Here is a 26,713-nt window from a genome sequence, read left to right as displayed (position 1 = left end):
TGGAATTACAGGATATTCTGCTTCCTCTCTATTCTGAGTGTTTCTAGCCAGTGGTTCCCTCAGCTCTGTCTGCCCTGGTGGGGCCATTAAAATGCAGCTGGTCTTGACTTTTGGTATGTTGTAGTTGTTCTTATTATTAGACATGCGTGATCTGGGAGTTGTGTCTCTCACTCATGGGTTCTTCTGTTTCCCCAGGACAAAGTGGATGCTGGCTTGCCCACTGCAATTGTAAGTACTCTCACAATTTTCAAGGGTTGTATATTTAGTTTTCATGCCAGTTTGTTAAAGCAGCATTTAAGACAGCTGATAAATGCATCTTCCTTGATTTCTCAAGTGTGAGGAGTGGGAGCAGCAGCATGAAAGCTCCCTGGGGGCAGAGTCCAGCCTTCCTTCACTGCCCAGCTGCCCTCTGCTGTGCAAGCCCCATACCCTCCCTTTTTTATACCATCACCAGGGCTTCTTAGCTGAGCACCTGACCTGTCTCCATCTCTTGAACTCACTGAATTTCCCTGATTGTTTTTTCTTTGCCAGTTATTTCTTTGACTCCTAGCAATTTTTTATAGAAACTTAAACTGGAGTGCGCCAAGTGATGGACTCAAAATGCCTGTCTCTCTGTCTGAAGTATTAACTAAAAGGCTGTCTGAAGGATACTTCTGCTTAGCAATTTGTATCAAAATTGTTGAAGTCAAGCATGCTAATCATGTCTAAATATGTCAGAAGTGAAACTGCCTGTAGTAAAATGAGAAGAGAAACATTTTAATGAGGTGAAATGCAGCCAATATTTGTTTTGCCCTTGTGAAGTGAGTTTTAATGTTTTACAAAGGAACTAAAGGTGTGCTCAGTCCCTTCAACTGTAGTAACAGCAGCCCATAAGAAAATATATTTTTGTTTAAAAAAGAAAAGGAAAAAGTTGTCACTTCTAAGGCAAAAGATTGCACAGTGAAGTTGGAGGCTGTCACTGATATGTACATAGAATAAAAACCTGTACTTACACATCCTGACATTAAGGCATTAGAACTTTTTTCATCTGACTTAGACTTGTTAGGAAATAAAAAGTAGAACAAGATGAATACATCTACAGCATGATGTGATTTCTAGTAAGTTTTATTTCATTGAGGGCAGGTTGGCAAGTACAGTGGGATCTTGGAGGATATATTTAATAGGATTTGTTTAATTCCCCATGGAAAGAAGTTGGAGTCTCTGGCTTACTGTAGACTGGCCAGGGTTTTAGAAGAGTTCAGATGTGGAAGTGGCAGCTGATTTAGGATAAAATCCCAAGTATTTTTACTCAGCAACTACACCAAAAGAATGAGACTGACTTCAGAGAGATGAAATTTTGCTTGGGTACCACTCTGAGCATTTGAATTCCAAACAGCAGAGGAAAAAGCAGCCCTCTGATCTTGAGATAATCTGTGTGATGGTTGTTCAGGTGTACTACCTATCTGTCTTCATGTAGGAATTGATCTTGCCACTTATAAATTGAAAATTATAACCTTTGAATTTTTCCCTTTTTGGCAAACTTTGCTTGATAAGTGGTGGATTTGTGAAAGATGTTTCATTCAGTCTTCTTGTATGACTCTTTCAGGCAGCATCGAATTTGATAGCAGTGGGGACTTCCCATGGGTTAGCACTGATATTTGGTAAGTTAAAAAAATAAAGTTTGGAGGTTTTTTTGCATTTTAATGATCTTTAAAAAAATGCAAACACAAGCCAAAAACCGCTAGTCTGATTTATAACTGCAGGCTGGGATTTTTCTAAGATGTTGTTTGTGCTAAGTGTGTTTTTCTTTCAGTAAAGAAAGGAAGCAGAAACAATATTTGTCATCCTTATTCATGTTTCCTGTGCATTGTTGGGGCTTGGCACTTTGATATTGAGAAATTTAGCCATGTGGGAATTGTCTAAAGAGCCTTTTCTATGTTTGAATGGAAAATACTCTGTTTTCATGTGGAAGAGACCACAACCTGTATGCAACCATCATCAGTAACAACCTTCTGCCCTGTGTCTGAATAGGTGTCAGCTTTGTGGAGTTGTATTCCCTGGGAAGTGGGGCTTCTGACCCCTGGCTGCCTGCAGACCTGTGCCCTGGTGTCTCCTTCCCTGCTCTTACCCTGCACCAGGCAGGCATCTCTGGTCCTTTCATTCTGTCATTCTGTTCTTCCTCTTACCACCAAACTCTCTTACAGGGTTTTCTGAGCTTGTGCCTCTGTTTGCCCAGCTTGCCAGCTGGGTCAGAACAGCTCTGGAACTGTTCCCACTCACATTCAGGTTTTGTGCCCTTTGTCTGTGTAGCACCCAATTCTTACCCAGTTTAAAAACTTCAGGGTATTTATTGATGCTGGTTGAATATCTTGGAGACCAAAAGTTACAGAGGACAGGGTACTCCAGAGAGATGGGAAAGACTGTGACAGTGCAAGACTTTCCTTCCTGGGTATTTAGGCATTAAACTGTTTGATGCCATTTGCTTAATCCAGTATTGAAACAATTCTGCTCCCTGAAAGGAAGGTGGATTAAAGAGAGCCTCAGAGCCCTCCCAAAGGCCCATGGGGCTGGGTAAGGGGCAGTAGACCTGCACTGAGGGGAGCTCTGATGAAGATTTTCATCCTGAGGGTGCTGAAGCATGAGATAGGAGTTGAGAAAGGTTGTGCAGTCTCTTTGCTTGGGGATATTCAAAATTCAGCAAGGCCGTGGGCTGGCTGGTCTCTTTGACCTCGCTTGGAGCAGCAGGGCTGGGCTAGAGACCTCCATGCACAGCTCCCTTACAGCTGAAGTTGCTCCATGAGTCTGTGCTGTAATTTACAAGTGATGAGGAATGGAAGTACAGTGTCCAGTTTTGTTTCAGGGTGCTTCCTGGACACTTACTCTCTGCTGAATTCCTTCAGTTCTGTAACTTGGGCATTGACCCCAGTGCTCTCAGATCTATCTAAAGAGAGAGAAAACCTGGCAGGATAGGGCTCTAGAAGGTTTTGCTGTGTACAGAGAGAGGATTGGAGATCTGGCCTGGGTTCATTCTAAAATTTAAACCAAGACTGAATTTCTGTAGACCAGAATTTACTTTTTTTTTTTTTACTGGATGTGTAAATTGGGGTCACACTTACTCCCTGAAGGTTTTTAAGGTGTGTGCAGGGTTTATACTGTACAATGGGAACATAACATCTTTTTTGCATGCAAAATTGTAGATCCATTTTCTGGTTGAATGAATTTCTCTGAATTGTTGTCACTAACACATTTTTAGACTTAATTTTTTCTTTCATATGTTTGATTTCAGCTAATTTGTCTCTTCTCCTAAGTCCACCTGTACCCATGACTTATCTGCTTTGTCCTTATTATAGAAGACTTGGAAAACTTTCATTCTGCTTTTTTGAATGCTTCTGTTGACTCCTGAAACATTATCACAGGGCAGTTCTCAGGCTGCGCATGTAATCTTGAAAAGCAGACTTTCCTCCTGGATTAGTGTTGGATGAGATGCCAAGTCTGACACCCTGGAAAGCAAGTTTCCAGGTGGTAGGAAGGGATGTCTGCAGGCCTGGAGACACTCCTCTGGTACCTGGGTGAAAATGGTTTTACCTGTTATGTTACAGTGAACTTCTAATTTATTTCCTCTCAGATTTCTATTTTTTGGTCTTCAATGCAATGAAGTTCAAATTTATAAACTCACTTTTTAAACTGCCTGGTTTTAGAACACTAACCATCACAGCATCATTTCTTGAATAAATCAGAAGGGGGACCATTACCCAAAGGAAACACTCAGCAAAATCTGAAGTTTCTGTGTCTCTCGAGATTGTCACATATGTGCTGTTCATTGCTTCACTCCTTCTTTTTACATTGATTTCTGGCTTTTTCTCTCCTCTTTTGGCCCTTTCTGTGTGGACTGAAAGGCAAAGGTACAGTACCACTGCTGTGTGCATGTCCCTGCATGACCAGGCCCTGTGCTGCCCAGCTTGCATGTTGTCTGTGCCAGGATTTCAGGGGCAGCTCAGCAGTGCAGGAACCACTCAGTGGATGATGCTGCTGGGAATTGCTTAGTGGGTGCATGTGCACTGCACACTCCCAGATTCTCCAGGCAGGGACAGTAGAGGAGCAGGTAAACATGCTCCTCTTTTTGTAATGTCCTAGGGCAGCAGGTCCATAGCTGTTTGTAAAGGTGTTGTTTCAGGGCAGGACAAGGCTCTTGATGAATGAGATCAGCATTCACCCAGAGCATTTCCTGGCACTGTGCCTAATAAAATTAGTAGTGTGTCAGTAATTCTGCAGAAGACCCAAGTAGGCCTTTCAAACTGAGGAAAATCAGGGGATAAGTGAAAGATCTTGATGAGAACCTGGTGATCCAAGCAGTTTCAGCTTCTGCAGTGCTATGCTCGTTTCTTTGGTTTGGAAAATGACTTCTTTCACATCCACAAACTTGTTTTCTTTCTGTATGTGCAGAATTGTATTTAAACTCCATCTCCTCTTGATCTCAGACTGAGAGCAACACAGTTACTGCTGGAAAATTTTCAGATGAAGAATTGCCTTATTGAAAAATTGAAAACCATTTTTTGACATTTGGTAGCCACCTTTGTTTCAAGCATTTGGCAAAAGCTTTTTATGTTTAATCCTTAATGTGTCTTACTTGCAAGCTGATAATACAAGTCTGGAAAATCATCAGATCAGCTTTTATAACCTTTTGCTTTTGTCCGTTTTTATTACTTTGCCAGCTTATTAGTAGAAGCTCATTGATTTTCTGATCTTGATTTGCCTTGGAAGCAATTTCATCCATATTATAGTTGAGTTTTTAAAAAAAATCTTGTCTAATGGTTCTTATTGTGTGTCATCCTTTGACTGTCTGGCAACAAGAACAAGTACTGGATTGGTCATACAAATCACTTAATTTTGGGATGCAATAGAGGTCTTGTTTGTTTTCAATTGACATTGCAGGTGAGGGAAAAAGCAAATGTCTTTTGAAAGTTCCTGTGGGGATACACAGAAAGATGTAAAACCTTTTCAGAGAAAGCTGTGGAGGATTCTTCTTTTTCATGCCTGAGAGGAAATTGATTGAGTTACTGACAGGCTTAGGCTGAAGTGGAAGGTACTTCCAGGAATGAAGAAGTCATTCATCTTTAATATAAGGAGCTGCAGTATTCCCCTATTTTCAAACAAGTTTTTATGGTTAGCTCATGGTATTTTTGTAAATGAACTGCATTTCCAGACCTCTGGAACAGGCATTATTTCTTTGGATCTTGACGCTATTTGGAGAATATCTCTCTGTGAAACTTGCTTTCCAGCTGTAGCTCTGTTTTCTCTAAACTTCCATGGAAATCTTTCATGATTCATCTTCCTTTTTCCTTGTCCTGTTCTGATCTATGCTCTGAACACCCTTGTCACAGTGATGTCAAGGTGTGTCCTAGTAGCCTGGCCAAGAATGTTTTCTCCTCACTTTGAGCTGTGCTTCAGAGTAATCAGGGAGTTGAGCTGTTGTTCTTGCTGGTGTTTATTTCTGAACTCCACTCATGCCTCTTTATATAGGTGGGATTTGACTCCCACTCTCAGCTGTCTGAACAGACTGATAAATGCATTACTTTGGGCAAGTCATGTAGGATACATCCATGCTGTGTTTCCCAGCCAGCACATTCCCAGCAGTGCTGCAGCTTGGAGAACCATGTCCCATGTCCTGGGCACATCTTCCAGGGCATTTCTGGTGCTCAGCTCTGTTTCCTTGAGCCAGTCCTTTCCCTTCCTTGCTCGAGGTGAATCCTGCACAGAGTGTTTTTGTGATGCTTCTGATGTATTTCATATCCCTGTAGTCTCCATTCCAATAGTACTCACAAAGCATCTTTTCCCACTCTCTTGCTTAGAAGCAGGACTAAAGTGGAGACAGGTGGAAAAAGCAGCTCCAGAACATTTTTCTTAGCTTCTGGGAGCAGTGCACCAAAGACAGGCAGAGGGTTCTCATCCAAACTCATGAAGAGCAGCATCTTGTAAAGAGCTCGTGAGTCTCTCATGGTAGGAGCCTCCAAGAACTTGGCACAGACAGAGGTGCCCATGGTTTATGGTGTTCAGGAGTGGACAGGGCATGGCTCTGCAAGCCATGGCACCTCCTTTGCAGCAGCTTGTGGCTCGGCGAGTTCCTTTATAGAGTAAAAGCTGTGTGCACCAGAACTCATTGGGTGTTTTAACTGTGCAGCTTGGAGACAAAAAGTGCCTTTTCCTTCCAGCCTTTGGCCTTTAGCAACAAAACCAAGGGCTAAAATTAAATAAGAAGAATACAATTATGACATAAAGTTGCACTTGCCAAAAGCCTCTGTTGGGTTTTGTAGTTGATGTTCAAAGGCAGAAATACAAGGCTCAGAAGGTAGAATTAATTTTGTCATCTTCATTGCTACAACTTAAGCACTGTTGCAGAATAGAGAAAGGAAAGCTAGATACTGATTTGATTTCTCTAGTAGTTTCTTTTTCAGTATGTAGTACCTCTCATTCCCATATTTCTTTTCCTGGTTTGTACTTTTAAAAATATTTTATTTCCCTGCAAGACAGTGTCTCACTCCTTTTGTTCTAACATGATCTCTCATTTTGTAAGCCCCTTGTTAAAAGAACTTAACTGTAAGTCTGTGAATTGTTAATGTACCCCAGGTGAATTGTATGTGTGAATTATTTCATGATGTTAATTTTAACCATTGCTCTTCCTTTAATTTTTTACCAGATCAGAACCAGGCTCTCCGGCTGTGTCTGGGCAGCACTGCAGTTGGGGCCCAATATGGAGCCATCTCTGCTCTCAGCATCAACAATGACTGTTCCAGGCTGCTCTGTGGCTTTGCAAAAGGACAGGTAATGCCCAAAGCATGAGCTGCTCCAGTGTTCTGTCCTGAGAGGTTACCTGGAGGTGCCAGCAGCTCCAAGCCAAGCCTCCTCAGGTTGTAGCTGTGTGTTGGCTGGTTCAGTGCTCAGAAGCAGCACATACAGTGTGATGTGCCCAGAGCTTTTTGGGGCCGCCAATTCCTGCTGAATCAGGTTTCTGTGGAGGGAGTAATGCAGAATATAGCAGAGGGTTCAATTAATTGTGACATAATTCCTGTTAAACTGAAATGTGCAAGGGCTCTCTGGGACAAGCAGTTTAGTCTTTCTAGGTCACTCTCTAAGGTCTGTGCATGGTAATTAAAGCTGTTTTTTACTGTGGTGATGACTTGAAATTCTTGAAACTCATATGTAACCCCAAAATGAATTTTTGCTAATACCTTACTTGTATGACATAAGTAGCATAGCTTTTGGAGGGAAAAGGAGTTGAGTCTGTTGTAGTTTTATGCCCTTCTCAGAACTAGAGGACAGAAAGCAATTCCTGAATGAAAGTAACAAGACTAAACCAAAAGAGGTAGACGTTATCTTGGTAACATTTAGAGGAATACAAAGAAGGCTACTTTTTCTTTTTGCATTCGTTCCCCTTTGCTTTCACCTTCATAATAGATAAAACACACCCCTGTGCCTATGGTAGGACTAAATGACAGCTTGCTGCAGGCCATGTGGAGGTACTTAATCCATGCAGGACAGCAGCCAGTTTTAAATGGCACTCAGATAAAACATTTTGGAACAACAGCTCTGAAACATACGGTCTAGAAGCGTTGCTAGGTGATTTATAGGATCACATAAAGTACTGTTTCCCTTAAAAAAGTTTTATTAAGTTTGTAATCTCAACTCATCTGGGCAGTTGTGCAGTTTGGGACTTCCTGCTTCTCAGCTGAGAAATTGCTTGAATTTAATATTAAAGTACAAGCCAAGGTCTATTCTCCTACCTGCCTTATCATGCTGAGCAAGCTCAGGAGGAGAGGAGGAACAAGGTTCATGGTAGCCATGGAGATGCTTGAGTTTTGCTCAGGGGTGTTAGCAGAGATTTTTCACCTGTTCACTGGTTCTGTGAGAGAGAAATGTATTTGACTTGTTGGGTGGTAACAAAGTTATCTTACACTCTTTAATGTTCTTATCAGGCAGATAGCTGTGAGCTGAGGGAGATTAGGCAGGTGGGGAGAACTGACCAAAAGGACATGATTCAGAGTTGAGATAACACATGGTGTCAGCTCAAAGCAGACAAGTGAACTGCTTGGAGAAGCAGGACAGGAACAGATTTCAGGTCACTTTCCTTTGATATGAAACCCCTACTAAGCCAGGGTGATAATGTCAGTACAGGAATGTGGTGCTGTACTGTAATGCACAAGGTGATGGAGAGAACCCCTTGACGGTGAATGTCAATGAGCACAATCTGCTTGCAGATCACCATGTGGGATCTGGCCAGTGGGAAGCTGCTGCGATCAATAACAGATGCCCACCCTCCAGGAACAGCCATTTTGCACATCAAGGTAATAAACACTAAATGTACTACTTCTATCCCAGTTTTGTTCAGTCAGATATGGTGACTTTCCTTGTGCAGTACTTTTAGATTTAATATGAGAGCAGCTGCCTATGGCAGTGGTATCCAGAGATGAGAAAAATGTTTTAAAATGAAACTGTGTATACTGACATAATAGTTTTGGCTGTGAGTTGTACTGTAACAAACAACAGTTGTTGTCTGTTATAACTCCTCTCTCCAATGCCAAAATGTATGAAGAATTAGTTGTTAGAACACATTTCTCTAAAACGTGCGGTGTTTTGACCTGAATACATGACTTGCCAACTTTCAACTTAAAAGAATCTGAACTGTAGAAAGTAGCTTCTGTAAGCAGTTTTTCAAATAGCTTGTTGGCAATGTTTTGGGTTGAAAGAGAAATCATCTTTGGCTTCTTGTTCAGCACAGTGTTCTTGTCATACACAGAAAATCTTATCTGAGTTTGTGCCTGGCTTTGTTTTACATAGCCTCAGATGTTTGTGGGCTTACAGATTCTGGATTGCAAACACCTCCAGAAGTGTCCCCAGTGGAGACTGTGATCTTTTGTCTGAATTACTTGGTATCTTTAGAAGTTCTGGATGTTTCTGATGAGAGTCTGTCTGTAACTGCAGCCCATCCAGCAGCTCGGCCCCAACCCATGGGCTTGAGGCTGTGAGCCCTTCTAAAGGCAGCTCAGGTTTTGGTGTGCTGCAGTTCTGAGCTGCAGCATAAAGTAGTGAGGCTTTGGTACTAAAATCTGGCAACAGGGCTTGCTGGTGAAATGAAGGTGAAACACAAACCTTGTTTTTCTTGCACCTCATAAAAAACCCCCAGTAATTGTCTTGACTTGGTATGTTAAAGGTGTCTTTCTGTAGGTGCCCTGCTTGTACTCTGTGTGTTGTTAGTACTGCCATGGCATGTATTTTTATATCCATTTGTTGTAGTTTATTTCTTATGGCCATTTTCATCTCATTTTCTGCTCAGTTTACAGATGATCCAACACTCGCAATTTGCAATGACAGCGGAGGCTCCGTGTTTGAACTGTCATTTAAGTAAGACAATAACTCTCCCCAGAGAAAATACAAGAAACCTATTCTGGGTCATCATTTCTAAAACCTAGGGAGGAAAAAAAAAGACATTGAAACCAATAAAGTTACTGCCTGAATGTTGAAGGTGTAATATAGGGCTGCAGTGAAATTTCTCAGCTGAAGCAAGATGCTGTGTGGCAGTACAATAGCCAAAGAGTAGCCTTAGTTGTTAAGGTGTCACTGTATTGTCCAGAATTGGACACTTCTTGTGTGCTCTTGGTGGCTGGCACAAAAGTGCTGCCTCTCGTTGTATCCTGGCTCATTAGTGAGAGCTGTCCTGCAGTTTCTGCTCGTTTTACTCTTGGCCTCTTCTAGAGGAGGAAGGGCAAGGAGGAAGGACTGACAGTCAATCTGATAAAGTCCAGGAATTTCCCAAACCTTATTCTCAGATAAGATCTTAAGGAATTCTTGTCTGTATCTGAGCAGCTGTATGGGATTGCTTTTAGTTACGTGTCCAAAGTGATCCCTGGAGCTCTGCAAGGGACTTTTTAGAAGGAGTGTTTATATAGGATCACTCCTGAGATTGTTGGGCTGCCACCAAGCTGATCTGTGCTCTTTGCAGGAGGGTTATGGGAGTGAGGACGTGCGAGTCTCGGTGTCTCTTCAGTGGCTCCAAGGGAGAGGTTTGCTGTATTGAGCCATTACATGCAAAGGTTGATTTGAGAGACCATCCTATCACCCAGTATTCACTGCTGGCCATGGCCTCCCTCACTAAGGTAACTTGCTGCTTGTGGGAGGCTTGATGTGAGAGATCACAAAGGACAAGCTCTCTGCTGCATACTCAGACATTTTATTTTGCCTTCTTGCTTTCCTTGAAGATCCTGGTTATTGGCCTGAAGCCATCTCTGAAAGTGTGGATGACCTTTCCCTACGGCCGTGTGAGTAATCAAGTGAAACGGGTGCTCTTTGGGTTATGGCTGCAAACATTTTCTTGGAGGGAAGGAGATGAGATCAGGAACAGGTGTTTGGTACTGCTGCCTTCCACAGCACTATGAAATTGCAGTGATAATCTGTGGGTCTAATGTGTGGAAATTGTGGCAGAGAGGAGGTGAGAAGGCTGTTTCCAGCTGTACCTCTGTGAAGATGCTGATTTTCTCAAATATGCAGGAGGGAGTCCCTCAGCTTCTTCCCTTTCCTGCTGCAGTCTGTATGCATCCACAGATGAAATGTTGACCTGATTATGGCTACAATCACCTTGGACTGGGGCTGCTGTTTTATTTTAGAACCGTACAGCAGATCCTGTAATTACAGGACAGGAACCAAGAGGAATTTGAGCATTAAACAGTCTTATGAACTCTTGATTATTCACTTTCACTGGTCAGTGGCGTAATTCCTCTTGTAAAAGCAGCTGGGGGCAGATGTGGGATGAGTTATGTTAGCAGAATGGAGACAAGGGGAATATCAAGCTGCAGCTTGTTGTAGTCCATGTATCCACGTGGGATTGGATCTACCCTGAGTAGCTCAGACACCAGTGGTGTTCTGTCTGGGTGTCCACTTTGCCAAGGGTTTCCAAATGTGTGGCTGGACCAAAGAGCACAAACTGCTGCCAGGAGTTTGCTTTGCAGCCCCTGTGTGTACCAGGAGCAGTCAGAAGTGAGAAGCAGCTGAGGAGCCACGTGTCCTGGAGCTGAGGGTCTGCCTGGTGTGCCTTAACCAGCGGCTGTGCTTTCTGTGTGACAGATGGACCCTTCAAGTGTCCCTCTGCTGGCGTGGCACTTCGTGGCTGTGCAGAACTCGGTGAACCCCATGCTTGCCTTCTGTCGAGGAGATGTCGTGTACTTCCTTCTGGTGAGCCTGGGCTGTTCTGTGCTGCTTTCAGGTGGTCACATCTCATCTGCACAGTCAGGGGTTGAGCCTTTATCTTAGTGACAGTGTGATAGCTGAGCATGCTGGGAACAGCTGCAGCTTCCCACTGGCTTGGGAAAACCAGCCTAGTGGTCACTGCTCTTCAGCTGCAGTGTGCCTTTGCCTGGAGGCATGAGATTTATCTGCTCCAGAAGTATGGATTTGCAGTGTGTTTCTGTTGGAGATGTGTGTGGATTGTTTTCTGGGAGAGCATGTGAATTTGAGACACCATCTCAGTTTTTGCTTTAAAAGATGAGTCTGGAAAAAAATTGTGTAAAACACTAAGAAAAGATCTTTCAGTCCTGTTGGTGTGTAACTTAAGGGCATGGTGCTCATCCTGTTTAGATCTGCAGGACTTACATGTGCAGATATGATTGTTTGGAGAAAATTTCATGCTGCTTTCAGTATGAGAGCAATACCTAAGCTTCTGAAAATGTGGCATTTTGGCTTTGAAATGCTAAGTTTGTTTTCCAACTCTGCTATCATGTTGGACCTTAAGCTTTGTTTAAGCACCCAGACATGCTGTCTGGATTGAATCCTCTTTCTCCTCTCATCTCTCCTGGTAAAACTGGGGAGAAAGAAAAGGGTGCATGTTTAAACTTGTCTTGCTGAGATGCTTGTCAAGATTCCTGGAGTCAGTGTGGTGCCCTGTGTGAGCTGAGAGGTTGAACTGAAGGAAGTCTTTGAGTCTAAGTCAGCCTTGTCTGATTTCTCTTTTAGGTCAAGAGGGATGATAGTGGTGCAATACATGTCACAAAGCAGAGGCAGCTTCATCTGCACTATGATCTCATCAACTTTACTGTAAGTCTCACTACTGCGGAATCGTTAAATTTTTTTCCCCTTGTTTTCTTGTAAATGTATCTCAGTAGCCCTTAGTTCTGTGCTCTTGGCTGTGTTTATCTGGTGATAACTAACTGAAAATGTCCTTATACTTGGGACTCTGGAAAACCAGCACAGTGTGGTAACCACCTGTGAACAGTGGTGTAGTTGTCTTGGCTTTGACGCGTCTGGGTAGAAAGTGTGCTGGAGCATAAACTGTGTGCCAAGGGACAAGAGCTCTGGTGGATTGCCATGGGTCTACGGCTGTTTTCTGTGAAGATTCCGTGTAATTTCTCTGCAGAAGGACCCTCATTATCTCTGCCTTTGAAGTTATGCATGTGTGCAGTTGTGAAGTGGCTGTGTATAGTAGCTAAGCTACTGGCTGTCCCAGAATTCCCAGTAGGGGTGCTCAGGGATATGGCCAGAGCTTGTCTCCTTGGCTCTAATGGAGAATGCATTGCTGAGATGTGGCATTTGGTGCTTTTGCAGTGGATCAACTCACGGACAGCGGTGCTGCTGGACAGTGTGGAGAAGCTGCACGTCATAGACCGCCAGACTCAGGAGGAGCTGGAGACCATCGAGATCTCGGAGGTTCAGCTGGTCTACAACAGCAGCCACTTCAAGTCTCTGGCCACGGGGGGCAATGTCAGCGAGGCCTTGGTAGGCACTGGTGGCGTGTTTGGGTTTGCAGCTGTTTGTGTCGTAGGCCCCAGGTGGAAGCTGGGAGGGAAAAAGCCTTTTGGGAGCATCTCAGAAGTCAGACATGGTGGTGATGGAGGCAGCTAACAGACGGCTCATATTTCCTGTGGTGCATTGAAGGATGTAGGACCTGCTTCTCCTTTACCAAGCTTTGGAATACTCTGTCTAGGATAAAAACTGATGTGCTTTATTCTTTAAGAGGATTTTCTACTTAATACACCACAGACTGGAGCACTGGTTCCTGGCAGTCAAACTGCTGCTGTAGCAACTCCCACTTCAACAGTTGTCTTCCCATCTGTGTGCCCTACACATTTGCTCTTGAGGAAGATATGTGAAGAAGCAGGTGGCAAGAAAAGGACCCCCATAACCTTTTTGGCACCTGAGGGTAGAGTCAGAGCCCTACTTCATCATGTCTTTGGGTAGCTAGAGCTCAGCAGCACTTGAAGCTGAGTTCACAAGCAGGAGGGAGTGACAGCAGAGCTCTTTGACTTGCTACTGCCCAGCGATCTGTGGTGTTCTTTCTCCACCCTCATTTTGATTTCTGCATTGCAAAGGATCTAGGAAGTGTATTTATGTTGTTTGCGAAATTAAAAAAAAAAAACAAAAACAACAAAATGTAGTTTTACTTGCATGTGATTTTTCTCCCTGTAGGCACTGGTTGGAGAGAAAGCTTGTTACCAGTCCATCAGCAGCTGTGGTGGTCAGGTCTTTTACCTTGGAACTAAGGTAAGGGGGGGGGAATTTTTCAATAAAAATATGGGGCATTCACTGTTGATGGTAGCTCTTCTAGAAAAGGGCAGTTTGTTTTCTGTGGAGATGTGTTTTGGGAAAAGATTCTTTGTGCACTTACGTTGTGGGGTGAAGGACATGGGCAGTAATTTGGTTTTAGCCAGCGTATGGGCTGAGTGAGACATTGTCATAGTTTGACAAGATCCTGATTAATTCTGCTCCAGGGTAAACTTAGCCTTACTTTACTGACATGTCTTCTGCCCTAAGCTCCTCTGTCTCTGTTGTAAATGTGCTAAGGAATAAGCAGAAGAAAATAAGACAGCAGCTAAAATTGGGCTCCAATTTGTACTGCTTGAGGGTTGCTTTTTTTAGTCATCTGTACTGGCGTGCTCTGGTGGGTCTGTGGGGTACTACAGCCTGCGTGAGCAACTGCCAGTAAATAACTTTTGATTTCATTTTTTCTTTCCTAGTCTGTTCATGTCATGACATTGAGAAGCTGGAGAGAGGTATGTTGAGAGGGAGACTGCACAGCTTAGGCTTGAATTGCTTAAATCTAGCTCAAAGGAGGGAAGGAGCATTTGTGAAGCATTTTCTGGGCGCTGTGTTCGGGATTCCTCATGGCTACACAGAGTGTAGCTGTGGCTACACTGATTTTCATGGGGACACTGGGACTCCTGCTTGCCTAAATTTCCAGGCTGAATGGAGACCCTGTTCTCCCAAACAAGGCATCATGCCTTGCTGTGTGTCAGGTTTTGTTAGTGCAGTGCATGACTTAGCTGCTTAGCTGAGTGTGTGATGAAGCCTTCCACAAGCTCGTGTGGAAGCTTGTATCTGCCACACAAACATCCAGGAGTGAAAGAGAACCTGCTTCACTGGAGTTCGTCTCCAGCTACTGCAAGAGCTGCATCATAAAATCCATCAAAGACTACCTAGAAAGTCCATAGGATTTTAGGTCCTTGTTGGTTGAAGATTTTTTTGGAACATCATTTTTCTGACAGCTGAAGCTCTAGCAATGCCCACGCTAAAGTTCTTAGTGATCTATTTAGATCTCTTCCTGTGTTGTAGTTTTCACTTAAACAGCTGTTTTCCTTTCTGTATCACCCCTTTGCAGTATGTTTATTCAGTGTGTGCATGTTTTCTCTCAAGGCTTTGTTTTGCAAGGCTAAGCAGAGCTCTTTCAGCTCTCTCTTGAGATTACTTTGCCATTCTTTCCTTTATTTGTAGTCCCTGTTCTCTGTGTGTCCTGTGTGCTCAGTTTCTTGGGCATGGGCAAACAGTGTGCCACATATTGCTCTGGGTAAGGTCTTAAAAGTGCAATGTACAGTGTCACCCTTTCTTCACAGTCTCTGCTAGATGTGTCATTTCTCATGCAGACTTGGATCTCATTTTTCTGTTCCTTTGGCTATGTGATGTCAGTGACTTGGGCACTCTGGAGATTGTCTGGTGCCCCGTAGCCAAACTGATTTCTGCTGGAAGTTGCTTGTTGGGTAGCATCATTCTTCTCTTCCCAGCCACAGGGGCATATCTCTTGTGTCTTTCTGTTCTTCTGTCTCACCTCACATGCTCCCAGTTGGTCATCAGCAAACTTTAGTATCCAATTCAGCTTATGCCTATATGTAGAAGGCTTCAGTGAATCAAGAATCAGCTTCTAGACTCATTCCCAGGGAGATCTGGTAGCCATTTCTTTGCAATCTCCTATTTCTCCTTTAAGCAGTGACCTTCACCATTTTCCTTCTTTCTTAGATTGCTTTAGGGCTGTTGTCCTCATCTATGGTTATAAACTCCTTCACTTGACATTGTATCAGGACCTTTTATAGGATATGGACAGTTGAGCTCTGTTGAGGTTTTAATTACCATGGCTGCTTCTCTCTGCTCTTTTTGTCTCTTGCCTTTACCACTGAATTGGGTTTAGAGAGCTGTAATGAAGAGTCTTGTTCTGATCCATGATTTCAGGTACAGATTTTCCTGGAATTCCAAAGTCAAACACAATTTGTGCTCTGAGACAGCCCCTTTCTAAGATACTATGTGGTTTCTGCTGTCTTGCAGTTGTGCCTCTATCATAGGGGACTTAACTGAGAGTTTGAATGGAGTGTGTGGTGATTAGGGTGAAGCTGAGAGCCAGTTCTTGCTGCAGGACATGATGCTGGGCTGAGACCTGGCATCTTTCTTCTCTCAAACAGTTCTTTGACACTGACCTATCATACCAAGGCCAGTGGTGCTTGACCTTGGGTGTTAATAGTTCCTTAATGCAGAAAATACTTGTGATCTACTTCAGTCCTTGCTGACTGTGAGCTCAGGAGAAAATAGGGGGTAGGATGAGTACACGCTTTGCTGAAAGCATGGCAGAGTTGTTCACTCCAAGCTGTTGTGCTCCAAGTGATTAGGCAAAGATGGGGAATGGAACATTTTTATCCTTTGTTTATCAGACAGTCAATAATGCTGGGGGTCTTCATCCATCAAGCACCTGACTTAAAATGTCCCCCCCATAGGGACTTGATATACTGGGGCCTGACACATCTTAGTCCAGCAGAAAATGTTCATTTGAGAGAATCTCTTTGAGATCCTTTCCTTTACTGCAGTGTGGTGAGAGCTTCTGAGGTGTCTTGTTGCCTTGCTGTCAGGAACCATGACCCACTACTGGGAAGTGCCAGTCTTAAAGGGGAAGGAATAATCTTTTCTGGAGCTCTGAGGTCCAGTATTCCTTGTTGTTTTAGAGAGTTGACCACCTTCTGAAACAAGAACGTCTCACAGATGCCCTGGCTCTTGCTTGGTCCTTTTATGAAGGTAAAGCAAAGGCTGTTGTAGGTAAGTTTGGACTTGTTTGCTTCTAACTGAGACCTTTGGGGATGGTTTTACATATCTGCACATACAGGAATCACTTTTTTAGGGGAAGAAAACAGAACTGAATTGAATTAAGAAGAAAAAATAGGATGTGTTGCTTTGAGTTTGGCAGAAGCAACCTTTATATGGAATAGTTTGATTTTTTTTAAATTTTTATTTTTTAAAACTATAGTCCCTTTACCAACTCAAATGAAAGTCAGGCTTGATCTGTGTGTAACCCCATGCTGTTGCCACTTTGCCATGAAGGAGGAAGATCCAAATGTTGAATATCCAACCTGCTAAAATATTCCTGAAGGCCATGCATGACCTGTAGGTATCTTTCAGTGTGATTCTCTGTCAGCTCTGCCAAGCAGGTGCTTTGATCCAGGTCTCTCCTCTGACTCCACAAGGAACTGAAAGAATCATGCTGGCTTTTGGCACCACATTTCCTACAAAGGAGGTTGCCTGAGAAGTGTGTTAATTATGCCAGGACCTGCCACTAGTGTGGTCAGATTTGTACTGGAAACATTGATTTTGCAGCACATAACTTCTGATGGCTTTGACAGTGGGATGCAAGTTCCCAGGACAGGATCCTGCTGTGAAATTGCTGGTATAGGAAGATGTGTTCTGTTTTAGTGCATGGACATAGCACAATAAAGCAGATTGTAAAGCATTGAATAATGAACAAATGTCTTTTTGAGTTGGCATTTATATTTTCCCCTTCTAGTGCACTTTATTCAGCTTATTTGCATCAAGACCTCCTCCAGCAATTACCCTCATGTACAGTCTGTGACAGCTCTCCATTAATTGTTCTCTCAATATTAAAGAGCACTCAGAACTGTTCTTGCCATTCCTGTGCTGGAACAGTCTTTGAGTGAGGAGAACAAACCTTTTGGAAGAAGAGGGAGCTAAAAGTAGGACACAAAACTGTGTATTTATGTTTCCTGAACTCTACATCTCAACGGTAGTTGTGTTAGTATTTGAACTGTGGAGTTTGTTTTTTTTACTTCTGCTGGTAGCCTAGATGAGAAAAGCTTTGGTTTTCACCTCATTCCCTCATTCTTTCTAGGCTTGACTGGGGACATGAGCAAGAGGAAAGCAGTCATTGCTGACAGGGTGAGTCCCTGAGCTCTTCCCAATTGGATTTTCATGTGTGCTGGTGTGATACTCTGTTCCTCAAAGGAAAAGTTTCTGTCCTCCTTGAGTTAATCCAACCAACTCTAGAACATGTACCTGTTCCTCTCTTGCTGAAATTTGGAGCAGATTTTTAGAAAAAACTTGGAAATACCATTTGGGTAGAGGTGGGGATTAAATCTGCAGTATTAGCAATCCAGTAGGAGGCATTATCATCCAGGCCTGGAGCTCTCTGGTCCCCTCACCGTGAACAGAAACCTTTTTGTAGGTAACTCTGGAGTTCCCTGACCTTTGTTTGGCACACGTCCATCAGTATGTGACCTGCTGACTCTCAGGATGGAAACCGTGCTCTTTGTTTTTGTGGACATGAAATAAACTCTTCAACTGATCCAGTTCAGTTTTTACAGGAACTTGCTTCTGGGAGGGGTGTATTTAAAGCACACACTTAGTGCAATAATTATTTAGCTGTACTCTGTTCTTATTATTATATTTGCTGGTAGCTATGTTTTGCTGTGTAATATACTTTAACTGAAGCTTTGGGTAAAGTCATGGCCCGGATGAGCCTAGTGCTTCAGGATGTGTTCACCAGCCTGAGAACTGGCTGTTGGGCTGGTTACCCAGCTCTGTGGTCAGTTAAGGTTAGTGTAGGCGTTCAGCATCCCTCTGGGCACTTCTGTGCCACTGTCACACCGCTATCTCTTGGCAGCCTCTTCTCCTTCCTGCCCACAGCATTTCATAACCAAAATGGGATAGCAGCGCTTACAGTGCTGCCAAGCCCCAAGCCAGTCTGAAGTGTGCTACCAAGCAGGGGCTCAGTATAGGATTTGAATGAGTTTTCTTATTTGTTGTAATTCAGATGGTTGAAATCCTTCTCCATTACACCGATCGGACTCTGAAGAAATGTCCTGACCAAGGAAAAATCCAGGTTATGGAGCAGCACTTTCAGGTACGGTGCTCCAGAGGATTCTTCTAGAAATCCTTTGGCTTTTTTAATTAACTTTGTTTTGCTGCAAACATTACTTGTCTGTTTTTGAAAAAACCTTGCTGTGGTTCAGCTCAGCTCTCACCTGTTGTGTGCACTCTCAAAATCAGGACTTGGGTATAGTGGGTGGCAGAGCAGAACCCATGTGCTCTCTGTGCTCTGCAGGAGTGTCAGCAGAGCTTTTTTTCCATATGCATCAGCATATGGAAAACCTGTAACTGTGCCAGCTACCAGCTGAGTCAGATACCTCATTGTTTCTGCTCTGTGTTGGCCAGGCTGCGTTTCATGCTTTGCAGGATGTGCTGCTTGGCAGGATTTTTGCCAGTCAATCCCTACAACTTTGGTGTGTTTGTTCCCCAGGATGTGGTGCCTGTCATCGTGGATTACTGTCTCCTGCTGCAGCGCATGTAAGTCTGGCCTTGCAGGCCTGTCCCCAGCACCCCAGGCAGTCCCCAGTGCTGTTTCCTGTGACATCGAGTGGTGTAGAGGAATTGCATCACATCATTCCATGGCACGTGTCACATCGCAGTTCAGAGGAGTGCCTAAAAATCAGTACTGAAGTCAGGAACCCACTGCTCACACAAAATCATCTCTTAAATTTGCATTGATGTGTTGAGGAAGAAAAGTTGCTTTGAACCAACAACTTGCCTTCATAGATTTTTCTGTCATTCTCATCACTTCCCTTCTAATAGCATTTTTTTTTTTTGCTGCAACGTCCCTAGCTGGTTTATGCTGTGTAACTTGCTCCAGTACAGGAGCTGAACAGGGCATTCAGTTCCTAGGAATGGGAGATACAGAGAAAATTGAGTTTTAGTTGGAGCCCTTGGAAAGTAGATAAGCAAGGAGATTTTAATAGAATTATTTGATAACTAAACTCCTTCTTCCTAGGGATCTGTTATTTAACCAGATATATGACAAGATGAGTGAGAACTCTGTAGCCAAAGGCATCTTTCTGGAGTGCTTGGAGCCATATATCTTGAGTGATAAGCTGATGGGAATCACAGCTCAAGTGATGAAAGACTTGCTGCTTCACTTCCAAGACAAGAACAGGTTGGAAAACTTGGAAGCCTGCATTGTGCATATGGATATCACCAGTTTAGACATTCAGCAGGTGAGTGGTTGTGTTGCATACTGTATTGAGCTCCTCTGAATAAATCAGCAGTTACATCTTGTGCTTCTAAGTGTAGCGTGCCATGCGGGGTTTCCCGATGTCCCTGGGATCAAATTCAGGGAGTTGGGAATTGTACAGTGTGGCTCTGTTTTATTCCCCCACTTTTTGTCCTGGCATAGGTTAATGCATCAGCAGCTGAGCATGTTGGAAAATCCTTCAGGGTTATCCTCTGTTATTACTGTGGGTCTTCTGGGCAGTCAGGACTTGGTGAAGCGAAGGAGAGATCTTGACTCCATTTCAGAAGGCTGGTTTATTATATTATGAGATATATTACATTAAAAAAGACCACACTATAACTATACTACAAAGAACAGAGAGAGAGATTCATCAGAAGGCGAGACAGGAATAGAAAGGAATGAATAACAAAGTTCTGTGACTCCCAGAGAGTCCCAGAGCTGCTGCCTCCTCGATTGGCCACCAAGTAGAAACATCCACATTGACCAATCGAGGAAGCACCTGCTGCATTCCACAGCAGCAGATAACAAATTGTTCACACTTGAAGCTGAGGCCCTTCAGCTTCTCAGGAGAAGAAAATCTTAGCAAAGGGATTTTCATAAAATATCACAACCACACCCCGTCACTCTTTCCCATTCTGAGTACCTTACCTGACGTCAAAGGCTGCTGGAGCACAGGAAGCTGGAGTTGTGTTTGTCAGCTTGGGTACTTGTTTTTGCACAACAGTTAGTGGAGCAGGGAGCTGTTCCTGCTCAGCAGTCCTGTTTTCTGATGGCGTGGAATTTCTATTTCAAGGAAACTTGATGTTGCTGCCTGGAAACTTGATGTTATGATTCACTAACCCAACCAAACTACTGCAAGCAAGGTTTTTGAAGAACTAGATTTTTAAAATTTATTCTTTAACCTCATATGAATGTTAGACTCTAGACAGTTAGATTCCTTGCTTGCTATGTTGAACACTCCTTTGGGGGGTTTGGGGTTTTCACAGAGACTGGTTCTGAAAGTGGAAGTTCTCATTCTGCCTAAAGTTCTACTCCTGGGTAGTGGAAGTGCAAGGCCAGGGCCTGGGGAGTGAGAAAACTGTGAGCTTAGGATCAGCTTTGTAGCTGCCCTGTGCTTTGCTGCCTTGCAGGTGGTTCTGCTGTGCTGGGAAAACCGCCTGTACGATGCCATGATCTACGTCTACAACAGCGGCATGAACGACTTCATCAGTCCCATGGAGGTGGGAGAGCTGCTCCCGCAGCAGGGGTTACTGGGCTGTTCTGCACATATTCCCCCTGAGAAACAGCATTTCAAACCCAAAGCCTTATTTTATTTTCTGTATTCTGCCTTCTTGCTCATTTCCATTTCAAGGGGGAGATCATGTGTGATATGTGCAATTTATTTCACTTGGATGCAGTAGAGGAGAGAAGTGATTTGTAATTACTGTGCTTTAGAACACCAAATTCCCTGCTGAGGCAGAAATCCTCTGCAGAGTTAGGGCAGCAAATATAGTTCATGTTAATAAAATAAAAAGGAAAAGCAGCAGAAGGTAATAATGTGATTATTTAAGGAGACTGCATGTACACAATTCATACAAAAGGCCAGAAACAGCCCTTGCCTGAGGCAGGCCTTGTTCTGAGCATTTGGAAGAGATCTCTCAGCTGGAAGCACTGTAAGGCTCTCTCAACGCCCTGTTGATTCTGCTGGTTATTCTGGAGATGTGCCAATGGCTCCATAACCCCAATGTGTTTCACCATGGAAGCACTGCTGGTGTTTATCTCAGTAGTGCTGAAATAGAGAGCTGGGACCATCAGAATGGGAAAATCTTCACCTGCTTAAGTTTCAGCAGCTGTAATCTCATTTATTTTTCTAAGGAAGGAGGCTCTTTAGGTGGCCATAATTTTAAAAAGGACTTCTGAAAACCGAGCAGTAGCTGTATAAGTACAAGTAACTTTGCTTTCTAGAGGCACGTGTTTGGACAAAACTTCATTCTGCATGCCCAAACTAGGCTCTGGTGACCCTGGTGAGTGGTGGAAGTGTTTGTTCCAGGATATACAGGAACAGGATGAGGGGCTGGTGGGTTATGCTCTGACCTCTGGGATTGCTGAACATTGCTTTGCTTTAGTGTGGCCTGTGCTTAGGGTTAGAGATGATGGAATGAAAGCTATTTTTTCATAAAATCAGCTGTAGCTTAAAAGCATCTTTTGCCATGTCTTGGAGTCCTCTGTGCCTGTTAATTAGAAGACACGGTGATAAAGAGTTTCTGTGGGAAGACACCCCACTGATCTCTGCTTTGAAACCACACAGGTTCTTTACTTTGAGCTTTTCCAGCTGCTTGAGCACTGCTTTTTTTTCTTGTTACAGAAGCTGTTCAAAGTCATTGCTCCTCCACTGAATGCTGGAAAGTCTCTCACAGGTACAGAAGGCTTTCCCTTTTAAGGCTTCTACTTTTGATGCTTGATATTTTGAATATCCCTAGTCAATTGCAGTGAAGAGATGGAAAAGGGAATCCATACCCAATATAAGGGTCTTGGAGAACAGAAGAGTGCTCTAGTACTGTTTGCAAATCTGCTCTACTTTGTATGATAAACTCTGTGGGAAAAGAACTGCATCTCTGCCTCTTGTCTTGGTGAAGAAAGGGTGATGAATAATTTTTGTTTTGTAGATGAGCAGGTGGTGATGGGCAACAAGCTGCTTGTGTATATAAGGTAAGATCTTTCAGAAAGTGTGAGGTGTTGTCTAGTGGTGGCACCAGATTTTAAACTTGCTGTAGTTGCAGAACCTGACTGCGAGCTTCAAGTTCTGAGAGATTGTGTAAAATAGCTGTGGGTACTCACTACAGCTCACTTAAATTTAAAATCCCTTCTGTTGCATGTGGTGTGCATGAATAGAAGGGATCAAGTTGGGGGCTTAGAGCCCAAGTTACTGCTGATGCACGTTTTTAATTTCACAGTTTGGTTTTGTTGTGTGTGAGACACAGAGCTCTTTGACCAAGGGCTCAGGTGCCTCATGTTTTGTAGCAGGCCGTGTTCTGCCCTGCCTTTTGGGATAGCTCAGCTGTTCCTTGCTGGGCTCCCTGTCATTTGCAGGAGATTGCACAGGAGGGATTCATGAGTGAATCCCCTTTCTGGAGTCTATGCAAGATTGTGAAGTTAGCTTCTGCATTACTCCAGCTTCCTAAAATTGAAAATATTGGGGGAGATACTGAGTTCTCCCATTATTTTCCTGCTGTGGAATGACTGCAGATTCATGCAGTGCGTTGGCTCAGTGTGTATTAACAGCAGTGCTGCCTGGGATGCTTCTTGCTTTCATGATTTACAAAATAAATTGGTTTGCCTTGTGTTAAGGGTGTCCTGAAAATTAAGTAAAAAAATGAACAATGCTCAGTGTCTTTAATGTCAGGTGTATTAAAATGCCTTTCCCCTCCTTTTCTGTAGCTGCTGCTTGGCAGGCCGTGCATATCCGTTGGGTGATATTCCTGAAGATCTGGTACCTCTGGTGAAAAATCAGGTCAGAAACCTCTTGGAAGGCAACTTTCCCATATGGGGTTTTTAGAAGAAGCTGCGTATGTCCTATTTCATGGTTTTCCAAGGGAAAACTATTATCAGTCTGATAACTGTGTCTTTGCGGTATGAATGTATCCTGCTGTAATTACAGAATTAGTTTATAACTGATGAGATCAAACAGTTGTTGCAATCTGAACTTTTAAATGTAATATTTTTCTTGCAATTGTAAATTGGGGGATGGGAACACAGAGTTCTCAGTGATTGAGTTTTTTGCCTTACTCTTCACCACAGAGTTACCAGAAATGTGTAGCCGTTTCTTCTTTGTAAACTTAACGGGTCAAATCTGGGAGGGTCTTCCCTGTTTTCAAATGCAAATGACACCGGATTGACTCTGGGGAGAAATGTCTCTAAGTAGCTCTTGGTTGTAGGTTCTTTGAAGGCTTTTGACTCCTTTGGGCTAATCTGACAATTTCTTGAAACAGGATATTCCTTATCATCACTTTTTGTGCTCACAAAACTTCTTCCCAAGTTTCTGGCTAGCTTTACAACAAATATTTTTTTGTGCTTTTAGCATTTCACTTCAGTTTCAGGGTTCCAGTGAGAAGGAAGTGCTTTTTCTTTTTGCACTTTCTCTTTGCAGTACAGTGGAACAGCCATTTTTTGAACGTGGGGTGGGTTTTCGTTTGTGGTTTTTCTGTGTTTGGATTTTGTTTCCTAGTCCAGAGCTTGTAGCTCTATGTATGTGGTAGCTCTGGGTTCCTGCAGCCTGTTTCCTCAGTGGCTGTGCAAACCAGCCCACTCCACTTTGCTGGGCCAAGCACTGCCTGCTGTCCTCTCCCAGTTTGTTGGGCTGCCCCCTGTTCAGGCTCTGAGGGGAAGCAGGAGCCCAGTCAGCAGCAGCAGCCCTGGGAAGAGCCTTCAGCCTCTCCTTGCTGTGGTTCCTGATGGTGTTCCTGAGAGCTGGGCTTAAGTAACACCTTTGTGTCTGGTGGGTTTGTTTTGTTTTCTCAAGCATTCCTAGCTGCCAGAGGTCAGCAGGGGAGATGTGGATCTGACAGGCAAGCTGCTAATTCCTGCTGGATTCACTGCCACTGTGCTGGCAGAAAATGAACTCAGAACAGGAGTAAATGGGGGAACATGGCACTTGCAGAGGGTGGCTGGGAGAGCACGTGGCCTGTCAGTTTTCCACTTGCAGAGGGTGGCTGGGAGAGCACGTGGCCTGTCAGTTTTCCATGGGATCCCAGTGTGCACCTGACACGTATTCCTGAGTGCTGCTCCAGCCTGGAGCCACCTGCTGCCTTCCTGCTGGCAGCCAGCTCTGCTGTGACCCTGGCTGAGACCCCTGCAGTTGGCCCTGCCCTCTTGGTTCCCTGGGACAGCCTGGAGACCTCTATCAGGGGCTCAGTAAAGGGAGTTTATTTTGGAAGATGCTCTCAAATTTCATGAACTGCAGAGTCAGTGAAAGAGACAAGAGTTGAAAAGCAACCTCAGTCAGTCTTTGCAGAGCCAAAAGCTTTGTGCTTCACAGTGAGGGGGCAGATTGACTGGCTCTTCCCAAGTGAACTGCTGACAAGGAGAGGAGCTGTGTCCTGGATAAGGAGGAGTTGCTCAGCTTCCCAGGAAAGCTGCCAGGAAGGAGAGGGAGTTTTCTAATTTCACACGCTTCTGTCTGCAAGTATAAATAAGCCTTTATTTTTGTTTGATCTTAAATTTTGATTGATCTTAAATTGGTCGATGATTCTTAGGAGGGGCTGACAAGCAGCAGAAAACACCACTCAAATAAGAACTGATGGACTCCTAAGGGGCTTTAAAGCTTAAGTACAAAGCAGATAACAGTGCTGCTTTCCCACACACTTGTGCTCCCAGTTATCTGAAATCCATAGGAAAGCTGCTGTCTTTGCTTGCCTCGTCCTTGCAGGTGTTTGAGTTCCTGATCCGGCTGCACTCAGCTGAGGGCTCTGTGGATGAGGAGGTGTATCCCTACGTTCGCACGCTGCTGCACTTTGACACGCGGGAGTTCCTCAATGTGCTGGCTCTGGTAAGAGACCCTGGCTTTCTGAGAGGAAAATGCTCTGCTAGTTCTCCCATCAGCAATGAGGTTCCTGTCAATAAATCCCTGCTTTAGCTAAACCAGGAGCTCCTGGCTTGGGGCAGGAATGGTTCTGGTGCTTTTTCTGTAAGATATCAGAGGGAATCACAGTAGTCCTTTGTGGCCTTAAATACAGAGGGATGAAGATGACGTTACACAGTGAAAGTTCTGGCAACAGAGGCTGTCTTTAAAACATAGGTAAAACAAAAATAATGCATTTGTAAAGAGTTTTCTAGTGCCTATCTCTATCTCCTGCATGGAAATCTGTATTTCTTACTTTCCAAATTTCTAGAATTTCCTATGTCTGTTTGGACCCATTACTTGTACCTAATGTGTAAAAACCATTTTGGTACTTACAAAAGAGCAAATTATATCTTGGAACCTGCTGTTTAGGGATGTGCAGAGAAAGGACTTAAACCAGCATTGTCTGCTTTGTGTTTGCTGTTATTCTGAGAGATTCTGCTCAAGGTGTCAGTGTTTTGCCTCTTGCAGACTTTTGAAGACTTTAAGAATGATAAGCAAGCTGTGGAGTATCAACAGAGAATTGTGGACATTCTTCTGAAAGTGAGTGTGCCTAAAAGTGAACTGTTTGTATCTGACTGATTGCATGCAGTGCTCTGCAGTACAGCCTGTAATCTGGAGGTGTTTCCAGTCCTGCCCTGGCTGACACCTCTGAGAAGATGCTGGGCAGGAGCATGGATTTACCTCAGCCAAAGCTGTAGGTTGGATATTCAGAAGTGATGATTCATGCACTTGAAATGTGCTGACAGAGGGGGTCTCCTTTCCTGTGATTTCACCTGGGTGGTGCTTTGTCAAATTTCTCATCTCTGCACCTTTGAGCTTCTCATTGAATCTCCTCCCTGATTGCTTCTGAGCATGAAAAAGGTCCCATGCATGCTGTGCCTGGCAGAGTGCCACTGCTTTTCTGCTGAATCCCTGCTCCCTGTGCCTGTCAGTGCTGTGTTTGGGATGCAGCATTTCCAGGATGACAGACCTATCTTTAGTTTAGGAGAGAAGAGGAATGTCAGTTATCAGCCTGGTGCTCTGGAAATCATTTGTCAGCCCCAGCCCCTGTTCCCAACAATGGATGTTCCCATTAAAAGCTCTCGCTGCCAAGCACCGTTTGCTTTCCCCACCAAGCTGTCACCATTAATCCTGAGTGACTTCACTTGGAGGCTGTTTATGTATAAACATACCATAAGTAGCATTTCCCTGTCCCTGTCACCACTGACAGATGAGACAAGGGCACAGTGAGTGACTTGGGTGGCAGTGCTGCTGCAGTGGGCTGGGACAGTGCCGCTGTGAGGGGTTTTGTGGGCCTGCCTGAGCAGGATGTGGCTCTGAGGAGTGTTTTAGCCCTGTGCTGGCTCAGCCCCTCTGGTTTGTGTCCTGAGCTGCTGTTAGCAGGAGGTGGCACACTGCAGCCATGTTCCAGAGCTGCTGGGGATGTGTTCCTGTCATGGCACCAATAGCAGGAGGGCAGCTTGAGAAGGGCTGCAGCATTGCATCTTCAGGCAAACAATGTGGTGTTAAGAAAACTGTCAGTCCTTTGCTCTGGAATCTGCTGTCCT

General features: G+C 44.0%; 1 protein-coding gene across 2 annotated transcripts in view; it reads left to right on the top strand.

Annotated features, from left to right (window-relative positions):
* The window catches only part of VPS8 (VPS8 subunit of CORVET complex), a 65,584-nt gene that overhangs the window by 4,151 nt on the left and 34,720 nt on the right, over window positions 1–26,713 (top strand). The window contains exons 5-28 of one of the 2 annotated variants that reach the window (XM_038145568.1): window positions 196–228; window positions 1,586–1,640; window positions 3,876–3,881; window positions 6,674–6,798; window positions 8,232–8,318; window positions 9,308–9,375; window positions 9,974–10,127; window positions 10,230–10,289; window positions 11,092–11,199; window positions 11,977–12,057; window positions 12,565–12,735; window positions 13,426–13,500; window positions 13,974–14,009; window positions 16,218–16,287; window positions 17,393–17,439; window positions 18,314–18,403; window positions 18,800–18,846; window positions 19,328–19,550; window positions 20,698–20,787; window positions 21,912–21,963; window positions 22,213–22,255; window positions 22,985–23,057; window positions 24,972–25,091; window positions 25,635–25,706. In XM_038145568.1, coding sequence (XP_038001496.1) covers window positions 196–228; window positions 1,586–1,640; window positions 3,876–3,881; window positions 6,674–6,798; window positions 8,232–8,318; window positions 9,308–9,375; window positions 9,974–10,127; window positions 10,230–10,289; window positions 11,092–11,199; window positions 11,977–12,057; window positions 12,565–12,735; window positions 13,426–13,500; window positions 13,974–14,009; window positions 16,218–16,287; window positions 17,393–17,439; window positions 18,314–18,403; window positions 18,800–18,846; window positions 19,328–19,550; window positions 20,698–20,787; window positions 21,912–21,963; window positions 22,213–22,255; window positions 22,985–23,057; window positions 24,972–25,091; window positions 25,635–25,706 — 1,986 coding nt within the window. Of the gene's footprint in view, window positions 1–195; window positions 229–1,585; window positions 1,641–3,875; window positions 3,882–6,673; window positions 6,799–8,231; window positions 8,319–9,307; window positions 9,376–9,973; window positions 10,128–10,229; window positions 10,290–11,091; window positions 11,200–11,976; window positions 12,058–12,564; window positions 12,736–13,425; window positions 13,501–13,973; window positions 14,010–16,217; window positions 16,309–17,392; window positions 17,440–18,313; window positions 18,404–18,799; window positions 18,847–19,327; window positions 19,551–20,697; window positions 20,788–21,911; window positions 21,964–22,212; window positions 22,256–22,984; window positions 23,058–24,971; window positions 25,092–25,634; window positions 25,707–26,713 lie in introns of both variants that reach the window. The other variant, XM_038145567.1, reaches the window with a different exon arrangement.

The sequence above is a fragment of the Motacilla alba genome, chromosome 9 (assembly GCF_015832195.1).
Source record: "Motacilla alba alba isolate MOTALB_02 chromosome 9, Motacilla_alba_V1.0_pri, whole genome shotgun sequence".
NCBI lineage: Eukaryota > Metazoa > Chordata > Aves > Passeriformes > Motacillidae > Motacilla > Motacilla alba.
Note: the sequence above shows the minus strand (reverse complement) of the source record. Positions and strands in the feature narration are given on the sequence as shown.